At 41.7% G+C, this 26,473-nt stretch overlaps 1 protein-coding gene across 19 annotated transcripts in view; it reads left to right on the forward strand.

Annotated features, from left to right (window-relative positions):
- The window catches only part of DTNA (dystrobrevin alpha), a 319,437-nt gene that overhangs the window by 276,815 nt on the left and 16,149 nt on the right, over window positions 1–26,473 (forward strand). For 11 of the 19 annotated variants that reach the window (XM_075062987.1, XM_075062989.1, XM_075062992.1 and 8 more), the window contains 6 exons: window positions 1,005–1,092; window positions 6,920–7,023; window positions 9,022–9,135; window positions 13,181–13,277; window positions 15,283–15,303; window positions 22,302–22,461. In XM_075062987.1, coding sequence (XP_074919088.1) covers window positions 1,005–1,092; window positions 6,920–7,023; window positions 9,022–9,135; window positions 13,181–13,277; window positions 15,283–15,303; window positions 22,302–22,461 — 584 coding nt within the window. The remainder of the gene's footprint in view (window positions 1–1,004; window positions 1,093–6,919; window positions 7,024–9,021; window positions 9,136–13,180; window positions 13,278–15,282; window positions 15,304–22,301; window positions 22,462–26,473) is intronic. The other 8 variants (XM_075062988.1, XM_075062997.1, XM_075062995.1 and 5 more) reach the window with 2 other exon arrangements.

Below are 26,473 nucleotides of genomic sequence, written 5' to 3' on the forward strand. Positions count from 1 at the left end.
ATACCGATTTTAGCGCTATTCCTCTCGTTGGGGAGGAGTACAGAAACCAATTTAAAGAGCCCTTTATATCGATATAAAGGGCCTCATAGTGTGGATGGGTACAGCGTTAAATTGGTTTAATGCTGCTAAAATCAGTTTAAACACGTAGTGTAGACAAGGCCCTAGAATAAGAAATGTAAACAGTTGAGATATTTTAAAGTGATTCTACAATATAAGCAGTAATTTTTTTTATATTTTTTTCCTAATAACAAATCTTTGTTAATATTCTGAATGAGGGACCAAAGTAAACTCTTTCTGAAAATGTAGTGGCTAATATAGTTGTAAGAGGTAGCAGGATTTTATTAATTTTAAAATCAATAGAAGTTGTGGGGCAATGGCTTGTCCCCGCATGATGGGGATCTGAAAATTTACCTCCAAAGTATCAGAAACTGAGAGAAGAGGCTGAAACCTGCTATGTTTCTAGATGATTCAGCGAAGTTCATATATAAAAATCATACACTGTTCAGTGACCCTGGACTTGACTGGGCTCTGCAGATTTCACTCTCTTGCATCAACAGGCGCTACTGGACCCTAGGAGGGATTCACACCTTTGGAATGTAGAAACATTTCGGAGGTTCCACCTTAGGGAGGAAGCTTATATGCTGGCCAGCTGCATATCTGCCCTCCCCCTCAGTGGAGTCAGATGAGCCCTTTATGCCACCATGGCTCAGTTCACCCAGACTTTCTGCCAGGAGACACCTGGGTTATGCATGCACCAGCCAGCGTAACCCAGGGTGAACTGAGCCTTCTCACCTCCTGTCACTGCCTATGTGCAAAGCAGGGTAAGTTATTAATTAAGGGTAGCATTTGTTAGAAGCCAAACCCATGTTTGAATATAGTTCTGGGTATTTTTCTTGTATATTCTGGAATGAAAAATGATGGACAGCACTATGATAAAATGACTGTATTGTGCTTTCTGAACACTGATGCCTCTCTCCTTTTCCCCCCACCCCAACTCTGAGCAGCTTGCTTGACAGTGCAGGCCGTCTAGATGAAGAGCACAGACTGATCGCCAGGTATGCAGCGAGACTGGCAGCAGAGACTACTGCATCAGTAAGTGGTTTTAATTGGGGGAATGTAAAAGTTTCCTTTTGCTCTTGTTTCTGAAGAGCAAGGGCTTGTCACAATCAGAAAATTTATATCTGACAACCTTGATGGTTCACAGATTATTTTATTGGAAGATATTGTTATGTAATAAAGAACAAGAATGCTTTCTTGCAGCTACGTTAACCATGTAGAGTATATATTTAACCTGGTGATGTTTAAACAATTCAGACTAAGGAAACTAACTGACTGCCCTCACCCACCACTATTCTACCATCTCCAAATCCAAAACCAGGAAGACAATTTGGGACCCCCTGAACTCAAACTGGATTGGAAAATATTGCCTAGATTAACATTGGTTATAGGTTAGTGATTTACTTCTTAAAGGTAAAAACTGAGGTGGTGAATTTATTTCATTCCTTAGCTCAAACACCAGAGCCTTAAGTGCTGAGTATTTTAATTAGTGATCTTGGACAGGATGACTGTAATGGCCCATTGCATTAGCCTTGGCTCTCATTTTCATTTCAGAGCAATGATTATACTACTCTGTGAATCACAGGATAGAAGGGGATGACAGGCTAAAAACTTACTATATTCAAAATTAAAAGACATTGAAGCAGGAACCTAATTGAAGTGTATAAAATCTTAAATGGCATAAATAAGGTCAGCCCAGTTACTTTTTTCCATCTCAGTGCATTTGATAGACCAAAGAAGCATAAATGAAGGTTAAATGAAAAGTAGCTCTGTGCAGAACGTCAGGAAGCACATTTTCACTCTTGAGATATATACTATGGGGTCAGCTGAAGGAGCCAAATAAGGCAAGGTTGCTCATGTTAAAACTGTGGGCCAAATTCAAATCAGGTGAAGGCAGTTGAGCTGCTGTGGCGATGAATTTGGCCCATGTTTTTTTGCCATCTGTCATATAAAACTTCACAACATTGAAGGAGTGGGGGCAGCAGGAAGGAATGCACACAGTCTGATCATCTCACTATCCGTTGCCTGGCAATCAGTCACTGTCGGATTCAAAATGCAGCTCCACTCAGATTTAAGGCAACCTCTCATCTGTAGCTGGTTCATCTTATTGTTTAAGGATGGTAATTCTTTAGGTAACCAAAATGCCCTACTAATTACGTGTGTGGATGGAAACCCTTCTGGAAGACTGAAATGTCATCTGTAGCTCTCTGTCTGAGTTTTCTGTACAACACCTATCATCATGGCATCTTTGTGCTTTGAATCCCTATGGAGCCACAGTATACACACACAAGAAAGATGCGGTTTGGATGGATATGCTAAACTTTCCCCTCCCCACCAATATACCACATTTTGCTATGTCTTTTAAATATATATTACAAAGGAAAAAGCAAAGAAAGGCCTTCTGTGAACAGTAGCTCTCAGAACAAATGTGGCAGCTACAAATTCTGAAGCGCACCTTTAGCAGCCAAATGGAAGATAAAAAACCTATGAGACACGTTGCTAAGGCTGGACATGCAGGACTAAAGGGCCCAGTTATTTCTGTCTCAACTGTACAGTATATCAGTGCATTTGTTAGGTCTCCTTTTTGGATGTGCTGCAGTTTTCCTTGATGTATAGAATATTAGTGGGAAAGTATCCAGGTAACTAAAACTAAAGTTTTAAAATTAAGTAAGTAACTAAAACCAGAAATGTGTTTTCCCTAGGCATTAAGTGGAATGGAGTTGAGCAAGAAGAGGAATATATTTCCTTTTTGAGGGCTAAATCTGCCAAGTACTGTAGAAGAGATGCTCAAGATTAGGCCCCATGTGTTAAGGTTACACTTCAGATCATTCTTAAAGTGAGAGACAGTCCCCTTTGCAGCAGCTGAGGGCACTAACTCAGATGATCAACTTTTAAATCTTTATCTGTACACCATGAAGGACAAAACAATTACTTGGATGTCTTTCTTAATTAGGATACTTCCAATGGTTGTATTAATCCCTGCACTGCATCACCGTAGAAAATATTTTTAATAAACACAGTGACTTTTGGTTATTGCTGGCAAACACAACAAAGGGAGTGGTGGTAGAATGTCTGTGCCTAACCAGGTAAAGAATGTCAGTGAAGCCAAACTAATGCGAGGAGCCTAGGTAACAAAATGGAGGAACTAGAGCTACTGGTACAGGAAGTGAAACCAGATATTATAGGGATAACAGAAACATGGTGGAATAGTAGTCATGACTGGAGTACAGGTATTGAAGGCTATGTGCGAGAGTAGCATTGTATGTAATCAATGATGAGGTTAACTGTAAAGAAATAAGAAGTGATGGAATGGATAAGACAGAGTCTGTCTGGGCAAAAATCACATGGGAAAGAAAGCTACTAGAGCCTCCCCTGAGATAGTGCTTGGGGTGTGCTACAGACCCGCGGGATCTGATTTGGATATGGATAGAGACCTCTTTAATGTTTTTAATGAAGTAAACACTAATGGAATTGTGTGATCATGGGAGACTTTAACTTCCCAGATATAGACTGGAGGACAAGTGCTAGTAAGAATAATAGGGCTCAGATTTTTCTGATGTGATAGCTGATGATTCTCTTCACCAAGTAGTTGAAGAACCAACAAGAGGGGATGCCATTTTAGATTTGGTTTTGGTGAGTAGTGAGGACCTCATAGAAGAAATGGTTGTAGGGGACAACCTTGGTTCGAGTGATCATGAGCTAATTCAGTTCAAACTAGATGGAAGGATAAACAAAAATAGATCTGGGACTAGGGTTTTTGACTTCAAAAGGGCTAACTTTAAAGAATTAAGGAAATTAGTTAGGGAAGTGGATTGGACTGAAGAACTGTGGATCTAAATGCGGAGGAGGCCTGGAATTACTTTAAGTCGAAGCTGCAGAAACTATCAGAAGCCTGCATCCCAAGAAAGGGGAAAAAAAATAGGCAGGAGTTGTAGACCAAGCTGGATGAGCAAGCATCTCAGAGAGGTGATTAAGAAAAAGCAGAAAGCCTACAAGGAGTGGAAGATGGGTGGGATTAGCAAGGAAAGCTACCTTAGTGAGGTCAGAACATGTAGGGATAAAGTGAGAAAGGCTAAAAGCCATGTAGAGTTGGACCTTGCAAAGGGAATTAAAACCAATAGTAAAAGGTTCTATAGCCATATAAATAAGAAGAAAACAAAGAAAGAAGAAGTGGGACCGCTAACACTGAGGATGGAATGGAGGTTAAGGATAACCTAGGCATGGCCCAATATCTAAATAAATACTTTGCCTCAGTCTTTAATAAGGCTAATGAGGAGCTTAGGGATAATGGAAGGATGACAAATGGGAATGAGGATATGGAGGTAGATATTACCACATCTGAGGTAGAAGCCAAACTTGAACAGCTTAATGGGACAAAATCGGAGGGCCCAGATAATCTTCATCCAAGAATATTAAAGGAACTGGCACATGAAAATTGCAAGCCCATTAGCAAGAATTTTTAATGAATCGGTAAACTCAGGGGTTGTACCGTACGACTGGAGAATTGCTAACATAGTTCCTATCTTTAAGAAAGGGGAAAAAAAGTGATCCGAGTAACTATAGGCCTGTTAGTTTGACATCTGTAGTATGTAAGGTCTTGGAAAAATTTTTGAAGGAGAAAGTAGTTAAGGACATTGAGGTCAATGGTAATTGGGACAAATTACAACATGGTTTTACAAAAGGTAGATCGTGCCAAACCAACCTGATCTCCTTCTTTGAGAAGGTGACAGATTATTTAGACAAAGGAATGCAGTAGATCTAATTTACCTCGATTTCAGTAAGGCATTTGACACGGTTCCACATGGGAATTATTAGTTAAATTGGAAAAGATGGGGATCAATATGAAAATTGAAAGGTGGATAAGGAACTGGTTAAAGGGGAGACTACAACGGGTCGTACTGAAGGGTGAACTGTCAGGCTGGAAGGAGGTTACTAGTGGAGTTCCTCAGGATCAGTTTTGGGACCAATCTTATTTAACCTTTTTATTACTGACCTTGGCACAAAAAGCGGGAATGTGCTAATAAAGTTTGCGGATGACACAAAGCTGGGAGGTATTGCTAACACAGAGAAGGACCGGGATATCATACAGGAAGATCTGGATGACCTTGTAAACTGGAGTAATAGTAATAGGATGAAATTTAATAGTGAAAAGTGCAAGGTCATGCATTTAGGGATTAATAATAAGAATTTTAGTTATAAATTGGGGACACATCAGTTGGAAGCAACAGAGGAGGAGAAGGACCTTGGAGTATTGGTTGATCACAGGATGACTATGAGCCACCAATGTGATATGGCCGTTAAAAAAGCTAATGCAGTTTTAGGATGCATCAGGCGAGGTATTTCCAGCAAAGATAAGGAGGTGTTAGTACCGTTATATAAGGCACTGGTGAGACCTCATCTGGAATACTGTGTGCAGTTCTGGTCTCCCATGTTTAAGAAGGATGAATTCAAACTGGAACAGGTTCAGAGACGGGCTACTAGGATGATCCGAGGAATGGAAAACCTGCCTTATGAAAGGAGACTCAAAGAGCTTGGCTTGTTTAGCCTAACCAAAAGAAGGTTGAGGGGGATATGCTTGCTCTTTATAAATATATCAGAGGGATTAATATTAGGGAGGGAGAGGAATTATTTAAGCTTAGTACCAATGTAGACACAAGAACAAATGGGTATATAAACTGGACACTAGGAAGTTTAGACTTGAAATTAGACGAAGGTTTCTAACCATTAGAGGAGTGAAGTTCTGGAACAGCCTTCCAAGGGGAGTAGTGGGGCAAAAGACATATCTGGCTTTAAGACTAAGCTTGATAAGTTTATGGAAGGGATGGTATGATGGATAGCTTAATTTTGGCAATTGGGATTCTCTGCAGCTTGAGGTCTTCAAACCACAATTGGAAGACTTCAATAACTCAGACATAGGTTAGGGATTTGTTATAGAAGTGGATGGGTAGGATTCTGTGGCCTGCTTTGTACAGGAGATCAGATTAGATGATCATATTGGTGCCTTCTGACCCTTGAGTCTATGAGTACTCCAACAAATCTGTAGTGAGATGGGTTTGAAATCCCCTAATTGAAAAATGGTTCTGTTGTATATTAAATGCTATAGAACAGCTCTTCTGACATGTCAGTAGAAGGTGTATCAGAGATTCAGTCACGTAAACCATGCACTGAACTACAGCCTGAATGAAAAGTGGATGATAAATGAGGATTTAACATGGAGAAATCTGCTGTGCTTTCAAGGAATTAAAGGTTCTTGGGACAAGTGGAAAGCAAATGTCTTTTCCTTTATTTAAAGGTGAAGTGGAATGAATATTTGTCTTGGTTTTTGTTTGAGTGGAAATTCCTTTTTTCTCATGTTGCAAATCTCAGTAGCTTTGTCTACAGCATAATAATTAGGAGCTGTATTATAGCAACTGCCAGTAACAGTGCAGCTTCATCGGTGTGAAGCCACTGCTGCAGATGGGATCAGGCATTTTTATCAGTGTTTCCTGGAAAGCTCCTTGGAACAAGTTGGAATGACATGGTGGTAAACATTCAAGCATTGTCTATCTTACTGATTACACTGCTGTTACTAAATTGTGCTGTTGCACCATTGGTGGAACATGACATAATAAGGATACTTGTTTAGTTTTATTTTATTTATTCATTTATTTATTGTAGTGTAGAGGGCCCAGGTTCTCAATGGCATTTAGGCTCCGGAGTGTCTAAATAATACCTTTGAGGATCTGGGCTGACAAGTCTAACATGATGCTATCGGCAAGCAGATTTCATTGAACAACCATTGATCACACTTCTAGGTGCAGATGAGTGCGTGGACATTTTTCATAATGCAGCCAAACTCTCTCTCTCGCTCTCGCAGCAGCAGCAGCAGCAGCAGGGTCAGCAGAGAGGTGCCTCAGATATCTCTTTCACCATTGATGCAAATAAGCAACAAAGACAACTGATTGCAGAGCTTGAAAATAAGAACCGGTAAGAGTCTCCAGAAAATGCCTGCCTTTGTTTAGTACTGCACACAATGTACGTCTGTTTGTTTTTAACATTTCTTCTCACTTGTTTTTGTCTATGTGCTCTCTCTAGATCTAGATCTGTCTATTTATCAGGATGGGAGACTGGTTGCCTACATAGCCAGTACCAATATACCTGTGGCAAAATTGTGGGGAGCCACTCTTAAGGCATTACAGAATCAGCCTGTGTTTTGAAAAGTACACGGTTACATGCTGCGGGGTAGTTGTGAATATTTTTACTGTTTGCAGTTACCCTTGCAGAGAGTTAAAAATAAAAATCCCATTCTGATTCTAAAACCAGAAAATCTTTGGTGCCCTGTTTCTGTTTCTAGAGAAGAAAATAAAAATCTCCAAAACACAATCTGTGTGTGATAAATAAAAGAAGCGCTGATTGTAAAAAGATGAGCAGAAAATTAGGGTTTGATACAGACATAGCTGAAATTGGGGGACAGGCAATGGGAAGTCTGGAATTAGGGGCCAGATACGCAATTGGAGTAAGTCAGCCTAGTTTCATTGATTTTAGTGGAGCTACATTGATTTACACCAGTTGAGTATCTGGCCCTATATGTCAGACCCACAATCACTGAACAGTAACTTATGTTGTCATGCAGAGCTTTGTTCTGTGTTCTCTGCTTTTACTGTTGGGTAGATAAGGACTGGCCAAAACCAGATGCCTTTCTACCACAGACTTCTGCTATACCTTCTGTCACTGTAGTATAATTCCACCAGCTCTAGTGTTAATTTATCTTTCATAGCTCAGGTCTGCTTTCTGAGTACTGGATCTGATGCCCACCAAAATGTAATGAAGAAAGAGTCTTTCACTAACATCAATAAGTTTCACCCTTCTTCAGCAAAGCTCTGCATCTCTGTTAGCACTCTTATACATCGATTCCATTCTAGTAAATCCTATTAAATGTACTTTCCCTGAAGAGCTGCTGTCTCTCAGATCCATAGCTAAATTAAAAGCATTTTTAAAAGTTAAAACGGTGTGTGCTTGATTGATGTAGAAGACAGGACAGATATTATTCTAGTTTCTATTGATTTAATGTGGAGCACAGAATATTCACGAGAGAATGAGGCAGGGCCGGTGTAACCATTTAGGCGACCTAGGCGGTCGCCTAGGACACTAGGATTTGGGGCGTGCCATTTTCTTTGGCAGTGACCGCAGCGGCTGGCTCTTCGGCTGCCCCAGTTGCCGCCGGCATTTAGGTGGAGGGAGCTGGGGGAGGGGAGCGCAGGGAGGGACACCTGCAGCAAGTAAAGGGTGGGTGGCACGCCGGGGAACTCCTCGCCCCAGCTCACCCCTGCCCCGCCTCCTCCCCAAGCATGCCATGGCTGCTTCACTTATCCCAGCTCCCAGGCTTGCGGTGCCAATCAGCTTAGGTGCCGCAAGGCTGGGAGGCGGAAGAAGAGAAGCCACAATGGTGTGCTCATGCGCAGAACAGGGGTGAGCTGGGGTGGGAGGGGGTGCATCAGGGCCGAGGGTGGGGGATGGCGAGCAGCCACAGGAGGGGGCGCCTCAGGGCAGAGGGGGGGAGCTGCTGCAGGGGGGGTGCTCAGGGCAGGGGCTTGGGGACGGGGGAGGGTGCAAAGTGAAAGTTTCACCTAGGATGTGAAACATCCTTGCACCGGCCCTGGAATGAGGGTGAGGAATTCATTAGTTGAGCCACACAGGATCTATGTCCCTGCTTTCCACAGAGGGCATCTGAAATTCGGGCTCTAGTTTTATGGTCTGTTTTATGAAGGTCTTGCAGAAATGCTCTCTTTCTATGACTATAGCAAACATCAGCAAACCTGTTCCAGTGATGACTGTTTCACTAAAGCTGAGATGTTCTGGTGTTTGGAGCCTACTCATGATATCTTTGATTCAGAGCTAAAAGTCCTTATTCTAATAGTGATGTTCTAGGCTGGTTCTACAGAAATGCACTGACCTTTAGTCTTTTACTTGCTATCCTCCCCCAAGAGAAATCTTACAGGAGATTCAGAGGCTGCGGCTTGAACATGAGCAGGCATCTCAGCCCACACCAGAGAAGGCACAACAGAACCCCACTCTCCTTGCAGAGCTCCGACTCCTGAGGTAGGTGTATATGCCATTAAGAATTCCTGGAAACAGATTTGTGTAGATAAGGGTAAACACATAAAATATTCCTGTTCTTTGTTCTTTTTTTTGTTCTTTTTTCTTTTTTTTAATGAACAGTGTAATTTTGTTTCTATTTAATTTAGATTCAGTATAGGCCCTGACTGTGAACACAGTGAAGTATATGCTTAAAATTTCCACATGTGAGTAGTCCTGTTTACTACTCATGTGCCTAAAATTAAGCATGTGTGTAAGTGATGCCAGATCAGGTATTTCGGTTGTAAGCTCTTTGGGAACAGGAACCGTGTCTTGCGCCAATATGTATAAATAACACCTTATCATAATCATGTGGGGGGAAAACAATGCTATTTCAGAACAAATACTTCTGCCAAAAAAAAACACCTTTTGGAACAGATCCTCAGAGTCCCTTAGAGCATGGAGCATCCTATAGTGTGAGAGCTAGGAATGGAATGGCCCTTTTGCAAGGTTCTATTGATCATTTTTGCTTCAACAACCGAGAAACTCTTGGCTGTTTCAGCTACAAGGACAGTTGACCAGATTGTCATAGTGGTCAGCTTCAGTATAAACGCCATCCAAAGTGAATGTACCAGTCCTGAAGAGCAGCGTGAGAGCCAGACTGAACATCAGATCAGAATAATTTAAAATTAGTTGCTGTATACAGAGAATAGAATGTGTATAAATGCTTCCTCTCCAGTTAAAACTTTCATATTAACTTTTCAATAGAGTAGATTTTAGAGCCCACAAGATAAGAGAGGACTTCTTTGCAGCTTTCTTTCATGCAAGAACCTGTTGCTGGTACCATTAGACAGCCACCTGATATCTGAAGGAAGTCTTAGGCTGAAACTGTGCAGAAAAATCTTTGTTTACAAATGCTATATGATTTTAATTTTTAGCCTCTTTTCCCCTAAAAATAAATCTTTGTTTTGCTAATAATTACATTTGCAATATGATCTTAAGATAAACTAGTTGGAAACAGAAATGCTTTCTTCTTATGACTGATTTGCCTCTTTAATGACTCTAGATACCTAGTGCAGTAGCATAGAGAATTACCTTCTGCTACTGGGCAAGTGACATTCAGCACCAGCTTCAGAAATAAGAATTGAATGTCATCAAAATACACATCACAGAATAGACTATTCATGTAGCTCCTGTGCATCATGACTAAAATCTATTGTAAACATGTTTACATTATTAGTAAATATTACTGAATATTAATGTCCTATTCAGTTGACAAATCAAGTTCATTTTAATTTTTTTTTAAATCCAGAGATTGATGTAGAACTAGCAGATTAATTCTATTGAATTTTGCAGCAAGATTAAAAACATAATAGCCTAGTTTAAATTTCCTGACACTGGGTGGCCTTAAGGCACCAATACTGGGTTCTGTCAACTGAGATATCTTTCCTGTTTTCATATATTGTGTCAGAGTAATCAGATAACTTTAAATCTGTGTGTCAGTACTGCTTCGCATGTGTCCAGATTAATGCTTATCAGTTAAGAGTAAAAAGGGTTTCCTTTAACTGTTCATGCAATTTTGGCAAAATCCCAAATTCCTGTACATTAAACAAGATATTGGGTGAGACCTTTAGCTAGTATAAATCAGCAAACTGCAAGATAGTCAGTGGAGCCACAGTGATTTACTCCAACTAGGGATGTAGCCCATTGACTTCAGAACTTGGAGCAATTATAGTGTAGGACAATTTGAGTCTTATAACATCAAGAAATGTTGGAGTTTTGCAGATCTGTAGAACACATCTAACATCCCTTGCAGTGATTTTCTGCCTTATGTTTATACTTCTTGCATTTGATCTCCACACTTCAGACACATCTCTGGCCACCTGTCTGTTTACCCACAGCTAAATTTTACATGACCCTCAATTTTTCAAGAAACTATTCTCCAGAATATTTAGCATCAGAGTCTTTTCTGGTTTTGAGGAATTCTCAATTTCTGCTGGTATAAATGAGAGCAGAATTTGACCCTTAATCATTTATTTCTGTCTATTAGTAAATTGTGAGGATAAAGTTTCAAAACTGAGGAAATGTCTGCACTAGATTTCTTTTATCTGGAGTTAATTGATTGCCAGTTACTTGAGGTGCTTAACACTTTTGTAAATGCCAGCATGGACCCTCCCCAGCTTATTAACTGGCAGTACCATGTGGGGAGTAATTGCATTAGCCTGCACAAAAGTAACTCAAGATAACTGGCAATCAACCAACTCTAGGTATAAAAAGTTTAGTGTAGACATATATCCTGAGGTGTGCCCATAAAATATGCATACAAACACAGTTAACTGCAATGCAGGTGTTCCTGAAGCAATGAATTATGAAAATGTAGCCCTTACAATCTACAAAATAGCACAAAGAGCAGAAAATATAGATCAGTTCACTAAGAATGGAAGTTCTTCTCCCTACACACCAAAACTCATGCCCAGTTAGGGTTGGCACTGTTTAATTTATTCAGATGCCTCAATATGGGACTTGCATATAATCCACCTTCTCATGACAGGATATAGGATATATATGCTGGCATTTACAAAAATATAGAATTAACTTCATTTCTAAGCACAGCTCCAGAGTGCAGTTGATGAAATGAACATGAAAAGTGGTATGTCAAGTGATAGCGTAATGCTTCTCTCCCTGTGCAATGAATCTAAAAGACAACATGAGTAAACACTGAGACCTTTTCTAGGATATGCGAGTCTGAATTGGGTAGATGACTTCTCTTGTTTTTGTTTGTAATTTCTTAAACCCACTTCCCTTTCCGCAATTCACAGCTTTTCCAACCATTAGATACTCAGGGGAAAATCTAAGCACAGGAAATTTCAAGTAGAAAATATTTGAGTCTTCTAGAAGAATAAACAAAGCCTTGGTATGTTAGGGCCAAATCTACTCATATTGGTGAGCAATAACTCATGTGAGTAGTCCCATAGAAGTCAGTGATGCTGTTTGTGTGAGTAACTCCTTTATTGTGGTTAAAGTGCTCACAGTCTGGCTTTTAATAGCCAGGAAATATATTTAATATTGCTGACTTCTACCTTCCTCAATTTTGGAGAAGTAGAACAAAAACACCAATTTACAGGCATTACAGGATGCATCAAATACCATCTTTCATTATGTTTTATATATATAGATATGATATAAAAATATAGTAGAAAGAATGTATAAAATCTCACCTAATCTAAAACATGACTTTTAAAAATATTATCAATAATATTGTAATTTTCAGGGGGCAGCAGCTCCAGGTTAAATATGATAGTGACCTCCCCAAATCTGATTATGTATATCGCATAGGCCTGATTCAACCCTCTGTTATATGGGTGTAACTCCCACAGCCGTCAGTGAGAGTTGGACTTGTATAGTTGAAGGCAGAATTATACCAAATTCTCCTGCTTAGATAACCATAAGTTGTACTTGTACAGAATCAAAATCTGCTCCATTTTACATGGGCTTAAGGCTGGAGTAACCTCACCAACATGCATGGAGTTACTCAGGATTTACATGGTCACAAATGAGCATAGAATTTGGCTTGCAGCATCGAAAGCTATTTTCAAAAGACTTAAAACTGAAAACATATAATAGCTTGAACTCTAGCCTCTGAAAAGCCACATCTCTCTGCTGTTCTGGCTGAATTTCTGAATTCTCTTTGGCTTTCCCATCTCTACTTGTCCAGTGTCAATAATCCTGCCAGACTCTCGTGTTCTGAAGTAATCTCCTAACATTCTTCCAAATGTAAGCTTATGTGTGTGAATCTGAAAAATTCTTCTTCATTTGGTGTTTGGGGAGAGAATGTCAGTACTTACTTTACCCCAATCAGCATATTGAGCCCTTTGTACATTCTTAACTTCAAGGAACTTCCTAGTTTCTCAATCTCCCCTGATTTCTGGGCATTATATTAAATTCAACGCATGTGTTCACTTTGCAGTAGCCTAACATACTCTCCACAGTTGACCTGAAAAAATGACAGTTCAGAAATTGTAAAGCTGACTCTGTGAAGTATTAGCTCTGATCCTAACTTATTTTTCAGACAGCGGAAGGATGAGCTCGAACAGAGGATGTCTGCTCTCCAGGAAAGTCGGAGAGAGCTGATGGTACAGTTGGAAGGCCTCATGAAACTACTGAAGGTAAGGTGCTCCACTTGAAAGTCAAAGGAAATGGACAGGGGCCAGTCAAGTAGTGTCACATAGGAAAGAGAGATTCATTATATTAATAAAATACTACAGAACTTGAATATTTCCTCCTACAAAAGCTTTGTTTCCCATCAATTTTCTCTCTTAGCTTTTGCCACTCTAATACATAGGTTTTCAGGATCAATAATGTACCCACATGATACAGTTCCTGTATTAACACCATATCTTTGTTGTCATACTATCACTAAATGAATTGGACAACACTTAAAAGCAGTGTAGTAGACTAAGTATTACTGACAAATAATTGAAATTCACTTGAATATGCAAACAAAGCCCACTGTGGTGCAGTACTACCTTGCTAGTTAGTGAGAAGAGATCCAGCAATGCTGGTCGATCAGGTTCTGGAGCAGCCATACAAAGATCATTACAACAAAGGTTTTCAAGACATGTTCGGTTTCTGGTTTATTTATAGTTTGCTCCACTGAAAACATATTGAATATAGAAAAGGTGGATGTACAGAAGGCAACAAAATAATTAATCCCCAATGGTAAATAGCTATGCCAACACTGTACAGTGTATAGCCTCCTATCCTGACTGATGGTACCGAGCTAGTTTTTCTAGTTCCTTTAGCTTTGTTCCTTTCATTAGTCATTCTATCAGATGAAGCAATTTGACAACGCAGCCCCTCTGACTATAGGACTTTGGAAGGATCTTCTTAACAGTACTTGTTCCTGTTCACTAAAAAAGAAAAAAAATCCTGTGTAAAATACACTAAAAGAAAGAAAGCACTTTCCTGAAGGATCCCATTTCAAAAATGCAAATAGCAATAGACTCATAGACTCATAGGTCAGAAGGGACCAGTATGATCATCTAGTCTGACCTCCTGCACAAAGCAGGCCACAGAATCCTACCCATCCACTTCTATAACAAACCCCTAACCTATGTCTAAGTTATTGAAGTCTTCAAATTGTGGTTTGAAACCCTCAAGCTGTAGAGAATCCACCAGCAAGTGACCCCAATATACAAGTGTATTTCTAAGACTAGAAAGGAAAGCTGGAAAATGCCTTTTTACCTTCCCAACTTGCAAAAGGGGCCTCAGCTGTGCATTATACTTCTGGCCCTTTAAATCGTGCATGGCCCAACAGAGCTAGCACGCTATTGAAAATGGGCCCTCCCAGCAGGGAAATAAGTCCCCTCAAAATGGTGGAGTTTTCCCTTCAGCTGGGGATACTTTAGACGTATATTTCCTTCTTCAAGAAAAACACAAACTTTTGTGGAAGGGAATGGGCAGGGAGGAGGAGAGGAACTGGCGTGGAATGTACAGCTTCCAGTACGGATGCCCTTTGCACTGAAGTATTAGTAATATGGTTGTCTAGAACTGAGTTTTGGTGCAAGGATCATGCTCTGTCTTGAGTTATGAGGGTGGTCAGCCTCAGTGCATTTTTTCAGGTACAAAGTTGTACTATAATTAGAATGGGGAGGATGACTAGCCACTCTAAATAGAGTATGACCCCAAAGTGCTTCATTGGAGACAATCTGGAAAGTTTTTGGGGACTATGGTAATTGATGGCTCCCCAACATTCCCTGACCCCCAGGGAGGTGGGGTCCTGTCCCTGAGGGCTGAGAGGCCCTGAGTGGGAGGTCAGGTCCTGCCCCTGGGGGCCGAGGGCCCCAGGGGCTGTTGGAGAGTGAGCCCATCACTCACTCATCCTAAAGTGGTTCCTGTTCATGGGGCTGACCCAGCTCTCTGCTCTGACCCATTGGCTCTCACCACAGCATGCAGAGGGACCCGCCCCCCATGACACATCGCCTTGCCCCCTTTCTGCCTGTGGGCTCTTTGGGGTGTAGGGTTTCCCCAATGATCAGGGCTCTGTCCAAGTGCACCAGGCCATATTAGTTAATCCAGGACTTCTAACCTTGTTCCCAAGTTTGCATTTATTTTTCTCTTCTTCACTTAAATCCTGGCTAATCTAACTCTGGTGATCCAATTTTTCTTTAGGAAGAAGAACTGAAACAGGGAGTAAGTTATTTACCTTATTGTAGGTGTCACTAACTCTTCGATGGGGCTACGATTCCATTGTTTATATTATTCCTTCTGCTTGAAATGTGTGCTCATGCCTTGGACTGAGGATAATGATAATGTGTTGCACTTCTTTAGCATGTTTTATCTGACCATTTCAAAGCACTTTACACGGTTAAACCTCACAGTCCCCACTGGGAAGTAAAAAATGGCTTGATAGAATCTTTTTCTCACTCCTGTAAAGCTGCATCTACGCTATGAACTAGAAGTGTGATTCCCAGTTCACACAGACATACATGCACTAGCTCTCATCTGAGCTAGCACCCTAAAAATAGCAGTGAAGCTGTGGTAATGGGGGCAGTGATAATGGCAGCATGGGCTAGCCACCCCAAGTACAAACCTGACTGAACCCCATGAGTACGTACTCCGGACAGCTAGCCTGTGCCAGCGCTGCCCATGCTATCTGGAAATCATGCCCTTAACTTGTAGTGTAGACATAGCGTAGATGAGGCTGCTTTAGGGGTGAAAAGCAGCAACTGTTTAACTATATACAACTATAGTACACCACAACTTAGAACAGGGAGTGAAGAACACCACCACCATTCGTAGCCATTTGAAACTACCAAGGTAAGTTCAGTAAGCAAAATATAATTACCTGAGTTGTAATTTACCTTGGATAATGGATTTGGAGTCTCTAGTCATTCAGAAAGTGCCAGGGGACTTTTCCTGTCCACAAGCAGTCCAGATCTTGGTTTTACATCTTCAAAAGATGGCACTGGCAGCAGCAGCCAAGTGCCAGTCAGAACAATAACTTCACTTTCAAAGCAGTGCAAGAGTCTATATCAGGGGTAGGCAGCGTATGGCACGTGGGCCGAAGGCTGCATGCAAGCTGATTTTCAGTGGCACTCATACTGCCCGGGTCTTGGTCACCGGTCCGGGGGGCTCTGCATTTTAATTTAATTTTAAATGAAGCTTCTTAAACATTTTAAAAACCTTATTTACTTTACATACAGCAATAGTTTAGTTTATATATTATAAATTTCTAGAAAGAGACCTTCTAAAAACATTAAAATATATTACTGGCATGGGAAATCTTAAATTGATGTGAATAAATGAAGACTCGGCACACCACTTCTGAAAGGTTGCTGACCCCTGGTCTATATTAACAGTATTGACTTTTGGAAAATTAAATTGTTTTGTAGCCTTTTCTAGAATTAAAATGGACACTGTCGAGGTTATTAAGTTAAAAAATATACCTGATCTGCCCAGACAGCAATCCTATTTAAAAGGGGAGTGTAATGAGGAATATTTCATTGTAACACAATAACGTTGAGCCCCTCAATTTCAACAAACAGTCTGCGCACTGGCTATGGTAGGAGGGTTGGCCATGCACCAGTTTGTTTATTTCTGGTGCTCACCCTTGTTAAACTAACAGTTTTGCTACATTTTGGGACAGAGAATGAATCTGTTGCAGCAAGACAGTGCTGATTGTAGTCTGGAGGGGAAGACCTATCAGAAGACCCCTCTAAGTAGGTCTATTGCTTTTTAATTTTGCCTAATAAAGTTAATGGCTGTTCTGTGTAAATTAGATGCCCTAAAAGTGAACAGGGTTTTTTTTTTTAAAAAAAAGCATCTTACAAAAATAGTGTTTTTATTGTGTTTAATAAAAATATATGTTGAGGATATGACAATATGTTTTTGCTTTCTACAGTGTAATACCTAGGTCCTTTTATCAGAATGGCAGGTGATTATGCTAATTATTTATTTATTTACACTAGTTCTCATCATTTCCATAAAATGTTCCCCATTGATCTCTTTCATAGGCTATTTACAGATGTAGGGCTAAACTCATCGCTGGAGTAACTCCGTTGGAATTAATGGTCTAGATAAGTTTCTAGTGCTTATGTACTTTCCATTTCTATATTGCCGCAATGACGCTTCCTCCCAGAAGGGTAATGAAGTGATCACATATGTATTGTTTTCTTAGTTGTCATGTTATAATGTAATAGTATTTTCCTGGGCAGACTTTCGTGCTATGTGAGCTAGTTTCAGCTCCAGCAGAGGGAGCAATGGACTACAGATTCAATAAAAACAGTGTTCACTTCAAATCTATTATACTGAGTTATGCATGACACTAGGTAACAAACCATTTTCCAGTCTAACAAGGGATAATTAAAATCCTTATCACTTTGATCTAAGTATGATGAGCTAAATCAGGTACATGAAGGTCTCATAAAAGGCACTTGGATGCTGACAGCTGCAATCAGTTAACAAATGAAGGCTGAAGCCTTCTGTCACCTCAGTGATAGTGGCAGCTTTCCACAAACTCCCCTGTCAACATGCCTCAGTCCTGATCTTGTGGGTCTAACTAGGGATTAAAAGAAGTTCAGTCCTTGGCTTTTATGCTGAGACTACAAGCAAGTCAGTCACTTAGCGTCAGTTTTAAGCATAGTTTTTCAGACATTTACCATCTGTCTCTCGCGAACTAGACTAAGACCACTAACCGCATTTCACATATGCCACTAGACAGACATCCAATGGTAACAACATTCAGTTGCCACGGCTCTGGGCGAATTTGATCTAGCAAAGTAGAATATAAAAAATAGCTGCAGTCTTTTAAACCATACAGTCTCTGTGGGTTTAACTTTCAGTGGGTTGATTTTGTCCAATATTACCCAAATTGTTAAAAGAAAAAAAAACCCAAATACCTAAAGTTTCTCATGCCTTGCAAAGGTCTTGTTCCAGAAAGTGAAAGTTACAGTTAACAGTCCATTATTTACCATGCATACCAGATCAGTATAGCAATTATAGTACACCTCTACCTCGATATAACGCTGTCCTGGGGAGCCAAAAAATCTTACCGTGTTATAGGTGAAACCTCATTATTTCGAACTTGATTGATCTGCTGGAGTGCACAGCCCTGCCCCCCCAAGCACTGCTTTACTGCGTTATATACGAATTCGTGTTATAACAGGTGGCATTATAAAGGGGTAGAAGTGTATGTACTTAAAAATGTTGAGCACTAGTGTATAGTTCTTCTTTGAGTATATGTCCCTATGAGTGCTCCACCGTAAGATGTGCATGCACTCTTGATCAGAGACTGCGAAGTAGTGCTCCTGAGCAGAACAACACGCCATGCTCCACGCAAGGGGATATAGGCAGGCACCAGGCTGCTGCCACTCAGTCCTTTCTCGACCACCTGTGGATCAAGACAGAGCCTTTGCTGTTAGCTGTTTCAGCTTCCCACCTTTCTTTCACCTTGTGAAAGTCTTTCTTCATTATTTTTGGTTTTTAGATATTTATTTTATTTTATTTTTGAGCTCCCGGAGGAGAGTTTGCCACCTTCTACTTCTGTACCTTTGTTTGTGCTGGAGCACAATTTGTTATTCCTAAGACCCCAGTGTTTAGACTCTGCCAGATTTGCCACAGGCCTTTTCCCCACAGTGATGAATATTCAAGTTGTCTGTAATGTTTGAGGAACTCCCAAATCCCCTCAAAGTGCAAGGTCTGTCTGGGATTTAAAGGCAGATCCAAAAGAGATAGGGAGGCTAAACTAAAACTTCTTTTAATGGAATGTTCCCTAGCTCCAATGGAGTCCCCTATTCATTGGCCTCAACATCACAGGCCATTTCAGTCACCCGTCCAGGTTCATCTGTGACCATGGACATGAAGACCTCAAAAAGGAAGAAGCACACCTACCCCACCAGAGAAATGAAGAATAAGGGTAGATCACCCCATAAAGACCCACACTCAGGAGACCTCCCATCCCTTAAAGAGCACTGTAGGGGCTCCAGCTTAGTCTGGTACCAAAGTGTCGGTCCCATGTAAGAAGCCTTGTCTGGATAAGCACTCTACCAGACAATCTAATGCAGCAGCACGGCCTGATCCTCCATGGCACCATGATACACATAGGGCCACTCTGCATCCCTCGGTACTGACTTCTTACTCAAGTAAGACAGGACCTTGCTTCAGTCCTGCAGCAGTCTCCATCTCACTGGTCCACAATTTCACCTCTGGTAGTGACTCAAGCCTCGACTATAGGCTGTCACAGCCCTCCAGCTCCTTCCAGGTTTCTGTCATCTGAAGCTCCCATCGTTTCAGATGGGCCTGAATCTCTGTTGTACCATAGATCTGTCAGAGCCCCCTCAGTGGTACTGCCAAGGCACCTGCAGACTGAAAGCTGCCCCCTCACTGGTCATGATGCCTCAGGCACTTAGCTTAGGAAACAAATGATCAGACTCTGAGATCTTGGTACAGGAATCCATCCCAGTACCGTACCATCCAGCTCCCAGGAGTCCCTCTGCTGAGGAGGATTGTAGAAAATCTGCCAGTCCCAGGGACTATGACTAGTAGGGACCCATTCACTATCCCTCCCAATGGCATCCTTGGAGTCAGTTTGATGACCAGTTTTATAAGATGCCAAGAGGAAATTACAGGCAGCCACCAGTACCAGCCACCAGTGAGTTTCAGATTGTATTTTGAACTGTTATGGAAGAACTGGATACACAGTGACAGCACATTCCACTAGAGTTGAATCCATATCTGTGGCTCTACTAAAAGACATTTCGATAGCAGAAATCTGCAGGACTGTGACTTGGTCTTCTAGTCATACATTTGGCAAGCATTATGCCATCTTACCTGCCTCTAGAGATGACACTTCCTCTGGTGATGCAGTTCTACAAACGGTGTCTTGATTTACCTCCCCAGTACCCACTTCCTCTGTGAATTACTGCTTGGGAATTACTTTTTGGGAATTACTTCCTGTGGTAAAGCACCTACAGGGACATGTGCTCGAAGAAGGAGGAGGGGTAACTTGCCTTATAGTAACTTGAATTACTCATGATGCTTTTGTCCTTATGGGTGCTTCACCTCTCACTCTCCTTCCCCTTTGCTATGAAGTCTCTGGCTTCGTGGCTGAGAAGGAACTGAGTGGCAGTGGGCTTACTATATCTCCCTATATCCCCTCATTTGGAGTACGGGGTGTTCTGCATAAGTGCAGGCCCACAAATACTACTTTGCAGTGTCTAATTAAGAGTGCATGGGTGGAGTGGAGGCAACAGGGAGGCAGTTCGCTGCTCTCTGGTGTTTTGTCCAGTCTGCTCTGGGCATGGCCCCAGTGGAGTTTAGAGAACCACCAGGCTACTCTAAATTTTGCCAGCTGGTAACAGTCCCCAGGGACTGGTTATGCCAAGTCTGCACCAGCTGAAAACTCCCCTGGTCTGGCAGAATTCTCAGCTGGCCAGATCCAGCTATTTTTGCACTACAAGAATGAGACAGAAGGGGCCAGAAAGCAGGAGAGCGTTGGTCCCTATGTGTTCAGATTTCCCATCACTATTATTTAAGTGTCCTAAAAGTTTTCACTCCGAAAGAAAATATTAAAATTATACTTGTCATCTCTTATCAGAAATGAGTGTCTCACATAAAGGTAACTTTCCCTTGCAAAGTCCTGCTTCAAACCTCTCAGGTAACTTCTGCCAAGCTCACTGTAGTGTCAACTTCCATAGCATTGTTTTTCAGCAGTTGCAATGTCCCTTTAAAAAAAAGTATCCTGATCAATTTGTTGGAGATTAACCGGCAATAACAATGCTGCTTCTTTTCTGATCAGACCTATTGCAGTAGGTGCAAGGTAGGCGTGATTAGGGCCAAAATCTAGAAAATAGAAGTTGGCTTACAAATCTAGAAGAAGAAAAGTAGACCAATTTTATAAATGGTTGTTGCTGCCTTTTTTGGCATGCAGTTAGCAATATCTGATCTTCATCTCTGAGGAAACAGTCATCAGAACATTGAAGGTATATGGCACTGAAGGTGCTAAGGAATCCAACTGATTTTTTTTTAATTGATTGTTAGTGCTAGCCCAAATAAATTGGGGGCAGGGAGGGGGATCTCACTAGAGATAATGTAAGTTTTCAGTGAAAATTAACACACATGAGCACTGGTTCCTGTTTAGTGGCACTCATGTTATCTTAGTCATAGGCCTCTGCTGAACCCCAATTCCTAATAATGCTAAATAGTGTGTGGTTTGTTTGGTTGTTTTTCTTATATTGACATATATTCCCAGGAACTGTCAGGCAGTAAAGGAAAAATGCATTAATTCACTGTGTCCCCTGGTATCACTCACACAGCTCCACTTTTAAAAATTATTGTTCTTCAACTTATGCCTGAATTTCAGTTAAATGATACTAACTCTCAGGTGCTAACAGCATGACATTTTATATGACTGATGTTAAAACATCTTAACTTCCATCCACTGGACCCATAACAGGAATTTAAATTGCGTGTCTGAACAGTACTTTGGGAGAGGCTGAGTATATCCTGTGGAGTGAACAATTTGATAGTGAATGATTTAGTGGTGGCTAAATAGCTCACAAATCAAGAAGAAAAGCACAAATCTGTACTATTTGTTGGGAAGGTAAGATTTTATTTCACTAATAGGTTTAATTTACATTCCAAAACTTGATTGCATGGATGCCTTCTTGTAACAGTGGTTGAGGTGTATGAGCATGAACTTGATTAGGTAACATGGAAATATTACATCCCCAGGAGTAGCTTCAACTCCTTTACCAGACTGAAAGTTGTCTTAGTGCCAGCATCCTTCCACTTCCTACAGACTGCAAGAGTTGTCTTCCTAAGAATGTCTGAATATTGCCAACACTGTTAATTCTTTCACGGAAAAAAGTCCCAGACCTTAGATTTAAAGACAAGAAATATCTTCTTTAAATTTTTATATCCAACCCAGCCTGCCATGTTTCGGGATCACCTTCTAATATACCTTTCCTACATACTACATCTTTACCATGGGTTGCCATAGCTGTTTCCTAACAAGAAGTTGGGTGCAATAGGTTTCCATCAACTGACTTAATATTACCCGATTTTTCTGCATAACTGCATGATACCAGCTGAGGTTTCACTCAGCCAAGTTAAGGAATGGAATGAAGATGACAACCGCTGAGTGTTTTTTCTTGTAAAGACCTATTTAACCACTTGTTCTTATTTTCCAGACTCAAGGAGCAGGCTCCCCTCGATCGTCACCCAGTCACACTATCAGCCGACCTATTCCTATGCCAGTCAGGTCTGCGTCTGCCTGCTCCACCCCAACCCATACACCTCAGGACTCTCTGACAGGTGTGGGAGGAGACGTGCAAGAAGCTTTTGCGCAAAGTAAGTTGCATTGTTAAGTTATTATTAGTTACTCAGAGAGCGTATGCAAGTGTCAGGTGAGGAACTGAGACACAGGGAGGCACAAGATCACCCAGATGTCCAGTGACCGAGCCAGGAACAGAATCCAGATCTCCTGAGTCCTATTCCAGTGCTCTATCCATTGCAACTCAATCCGTTGGCCATAAAATAAAGACTTGTTATTGACCATTGCAAGTTGGTTCAACAAGCAGGGCTTTGGGGGGATGGAAAGGTGATGTGAGAGGCGGGGAATATGGTGCTGCTTCTCCTAAGAACTGATGGACTTTTCCACTGTGTCTAATGATGTTTACCAGAGCATTGCCATCGGCTGCTGTGCACTTTTCGTTCTCCTTCCATGGTGTTTAGGCAAATTGCAAAAGGATGGAAGGTCCATCCTTTGCTCACTGATTGTTTGCTTTGAAGTTCTAAAATCACAGACTAAATAATAGGCTAAATATAAAAGAAAGTAAATAGTTTGTGTGACCTGAACATGGAAATATCCCCCCCGCCCACGGAATTATTCTCCCAAATGCTTGCATCCCTCAATTTCCTTTTTTCTTTTCCTTGAACACAAAGGGCCAAATTTTTCTCTCAGTTACACCGTTGAAAATTGGAATGTCAGTGGAGTCCCCCGGATATATTCTGCTGTAGCTAAGAACATAATTTTCCCTCCTGGGCTCAATTCTGCCCACCCTTGCAACTTCCATTCATTTCAGTGGGAATTACATCTATGAATTTGATGACAAGAGTGAGCCCTAAGTGCAATCAAGGTTTTTTCTTTAAAGAACTAGTTAATTCTCATATTAAACCCTGTTCAGCTGTTCCTTGTCCCATGGCACCAGGTTGTTCAACGTGTATTCTGTGAGAAATGAACACACAGTGTGAAATTTTCTTCTTCCAGCCTAAAAAAAAATGAGAGAGATGTACAGACATAGACCACTCTCTTAAAGAGTGGTTTCTTTCAGAACTTGGACAAAGAGAGATAATTTAAATACTTAGCTACAATAAAATACATGGGCTGCCTCAGGCAACTGCTTTTAGTTACAGCAATGTATTCTGCTCAAGTGAAACGGCAATGTCCAAGTATATTCTCATATGTATAGCAATCACTCTTAGAAACAACTACCTTTGGTATATACAGAATTTATCCTCAGTATTTATCTTATTCTAGTTGTATAAGGCAAATCTGGGCCGTTTTTAAGCAACAGTTGTACAGTCAGAGTCCTTTTAAGTTGCCCATAGTGAAGGCACTGCATAGAATAGAGCACTAGTTCTCCTATATTTTCTCCTCATAGGCCTGGTCTACACTACGAGTTTATCTCGAATTTAGCAGCATTAAACTGAATTAATCCTGCACCCGTTCACACAACGAAGCCCTTTATTTCGATATAAAGGGCTCTTAATATCAATATCCGTACTCCACCCCGACGAGGGGTGTAGCGCTGAAAACAGTGTTTCCATTTCGAATTAGGGTTAGTGTGGCCACAATTCGACGATATTGGCCTCCAGGAGCTATCCCACAGTGCACCATTGTGACCGCTCTGGACAGCAGTCTGAACTTGGATGCGCTGGCCAGGTAGACAGGAAAAGCCCTGAGAACTTTTGAATTTCATTTCCTGTTCGCCCAGCATGGAGCGCTCACAGCAGAAGTGACCACGCAGAGCTCATCAGGTAACAATGCAGTCTCCTGAGAATCGGCCCAGGAGCACCATGACAAGACAGACCGGTACAGTATGACTGGTAACCGTCATTGTCAACTGCAAAGCAGCAGACGGTACAGTAGGCTGGTAACGGCCCTTTGCTTAACTGCAAACGGCAAGGGGATGGCTGCTTGGTAGCGCTGCAGTACCATCGTCTGTTAGCAGCATCCAGTAGACATATGGTGAAGTGGAAACAGGCTGATTGGGCTCCATGTTGCCCTGCTATGGTGTCTGCCCGGGCATCCAGGAAAAGGGCGCAAAATGATTGCTTGCTGTTGCTTCATGGGGGATTTTCCCGCCCCCCACTCTCGAACCTATTTGAAGTTCTTGGCTGAGCTCCCAAAGGCGCTAGGTGGGGTCAAAAACATCTGTACGGGCAGGTGCGTTTTATCAGCAGAAAGGTAATATTCTCGTCTGCCCCCCACTCACCTCGTGAAGGCCCAAGGGAAAAAAAAAAACCTTAATTTTATTTTTTGTGTCTATTTTTTTTTTTTTATTATTTTTTTATTTCTTTTTTTATTTATTTTTTAAACTTTTTTTGTTTTCTTTTTGTTTATTATCTTATTGCCCGTTGTTTTCCAACGTCACCCGATATTATTACTTGGATCTTGCCGCTGGAGGGCAACGTATCTTGGTGCTGGCCAGCGCTACACTTAGCCACATCCCTTGCCCTTCCCTTGCCTTAGCGACGCCAGGCGGCAAAGAATGCGGTACAGATAGGAACTGACTATCCATTCATTGTTGTCCCATGAATGCTCCTGGCTGACCTTAGGTGAGGGTCAGCTGGAGGGTGCCGTGGGCAAAAATGGGGGATGACTACCCAGGTCATCTCTTCTTAAGGTTTGGTCTAATGGCGATTCACTATCTCCTGCCTGGAATATCGTAGCAGCTAGAGGCATTCCCTGCCGTCTCCCTTTGATCTCTGCTGCAAGAGGCCAATAAAAGTCCGTGTTGTTTCTTATTCCTCGCATTCTTTATTACTTCATCACAAATGGGTAGGGGGATACTGACACGTAGTCGACCAGGAAGGCCATGGGGTAGAGAGGAAGCAACGGTTGGCATTGTTGCAGGGTGGAACACCCTAGCAAATGCCCATGCAGGGTCTCAATCATTTCTGATGGGGAAATGTTCTGCGGGCTTCTGAACTCCAGAGCGGCCGTTTGGCCTCTCTGGTTCTTTAGTAGGCTGGCTATGATATTCTGGGCAGACTGACTCTCCACTTAGACAAATTAAGAAGAAGAGATGACCTGGGAGTCATTTCACATTTATGTCCATTAGCGCCCCGGACCGACCTCACGAGCGCCAGGGCACCCACATGCATGCAGACGTTTACAGTCTATGCACTGGTAACCAGCATTGTCAAAACTTGGCAACGCAGCAGACGGTATCAGTAGGGCTGGTAACCCTCGTTGCTAATTGCAAAAGGCAAGGGGAGGCTGCTTGTGTAGCGCTGCAGTACCTCGGGTCTTTAGCAGCCTCAGTACCATATGGTGACGGGTGGAACAAAGCTGATTGGCTCCATGGTTGCCTGCTTAGGGTCTCACGGCAATCCGGGGAAAAGGCGCAAAATATTGTCTGCTGGCATGATTTCATGGAGGGAGGATTGACTGACGACATTTACCCAGAATCACCCGTGACACTTTTTTTGCACCATCGTGCATTGGGATCTCAATCCAGAATTCCAGTGGGCGAGGGTGACTGCAGGAACTATGGGATAGCTATGGGATAGCTACCCACAGTGCAACGCTCCGGAAATCGACGCTAGCCTCAATACATGGACACACACCGCTGAATTAATGTGCTTAGTGTGGCCGCGTGCACTCGACTTTATACAATCTGTTTCCAAAAACCGGTTTCTGTAAAATCAGAATAATTCTGTAGTGTAGACATACCCTTAGAGAATAGATGTAAAAGTCTGTATAGATGTGAAGCTGAGAAGGCATTACAACTCTTCTCAGAAATGTGTGTGTGTGAGAGAGAGAGAGAGAGGGAGAGAGAAAGAGAGAGAGAGTCTTTGAGTTACTTTCCTGCAGTCATTTTCTTCAGGAGAATTTATGACTTGAGATCAACAATTTTAAGGGCTGTCAGTTTAAAAGACATTCCAGACGCCAAATCCTGCTAGTTTCTATGCATCATCCCCTCTGAAGTTAGCTAGGATTTTAAGGGTTGGGTCTATTTATATATAGTTTGTTCAACTACACTAGGATATGAGTTTGGGACTCTGTGATAGCATAGGCTGGGAGCACACTATACCAACCGTGTCAGCCCTGAGGCTGAAGGATTGCACTTTGCTC

Source organism: Chelonoidis abingdonii, chromosome 2, assembly GCF_003597395.2.
Source record: "Chelonoidis abingdonii isolate Lonesome George chromosome 2, CheloAbing_2.0, whole genome shotgun sequence".
NCBI lineage: Eukaryota > Metazoa > Chordata > Testudines > Testudinidae > Chelonoidis > Chelonoidis abingdonii.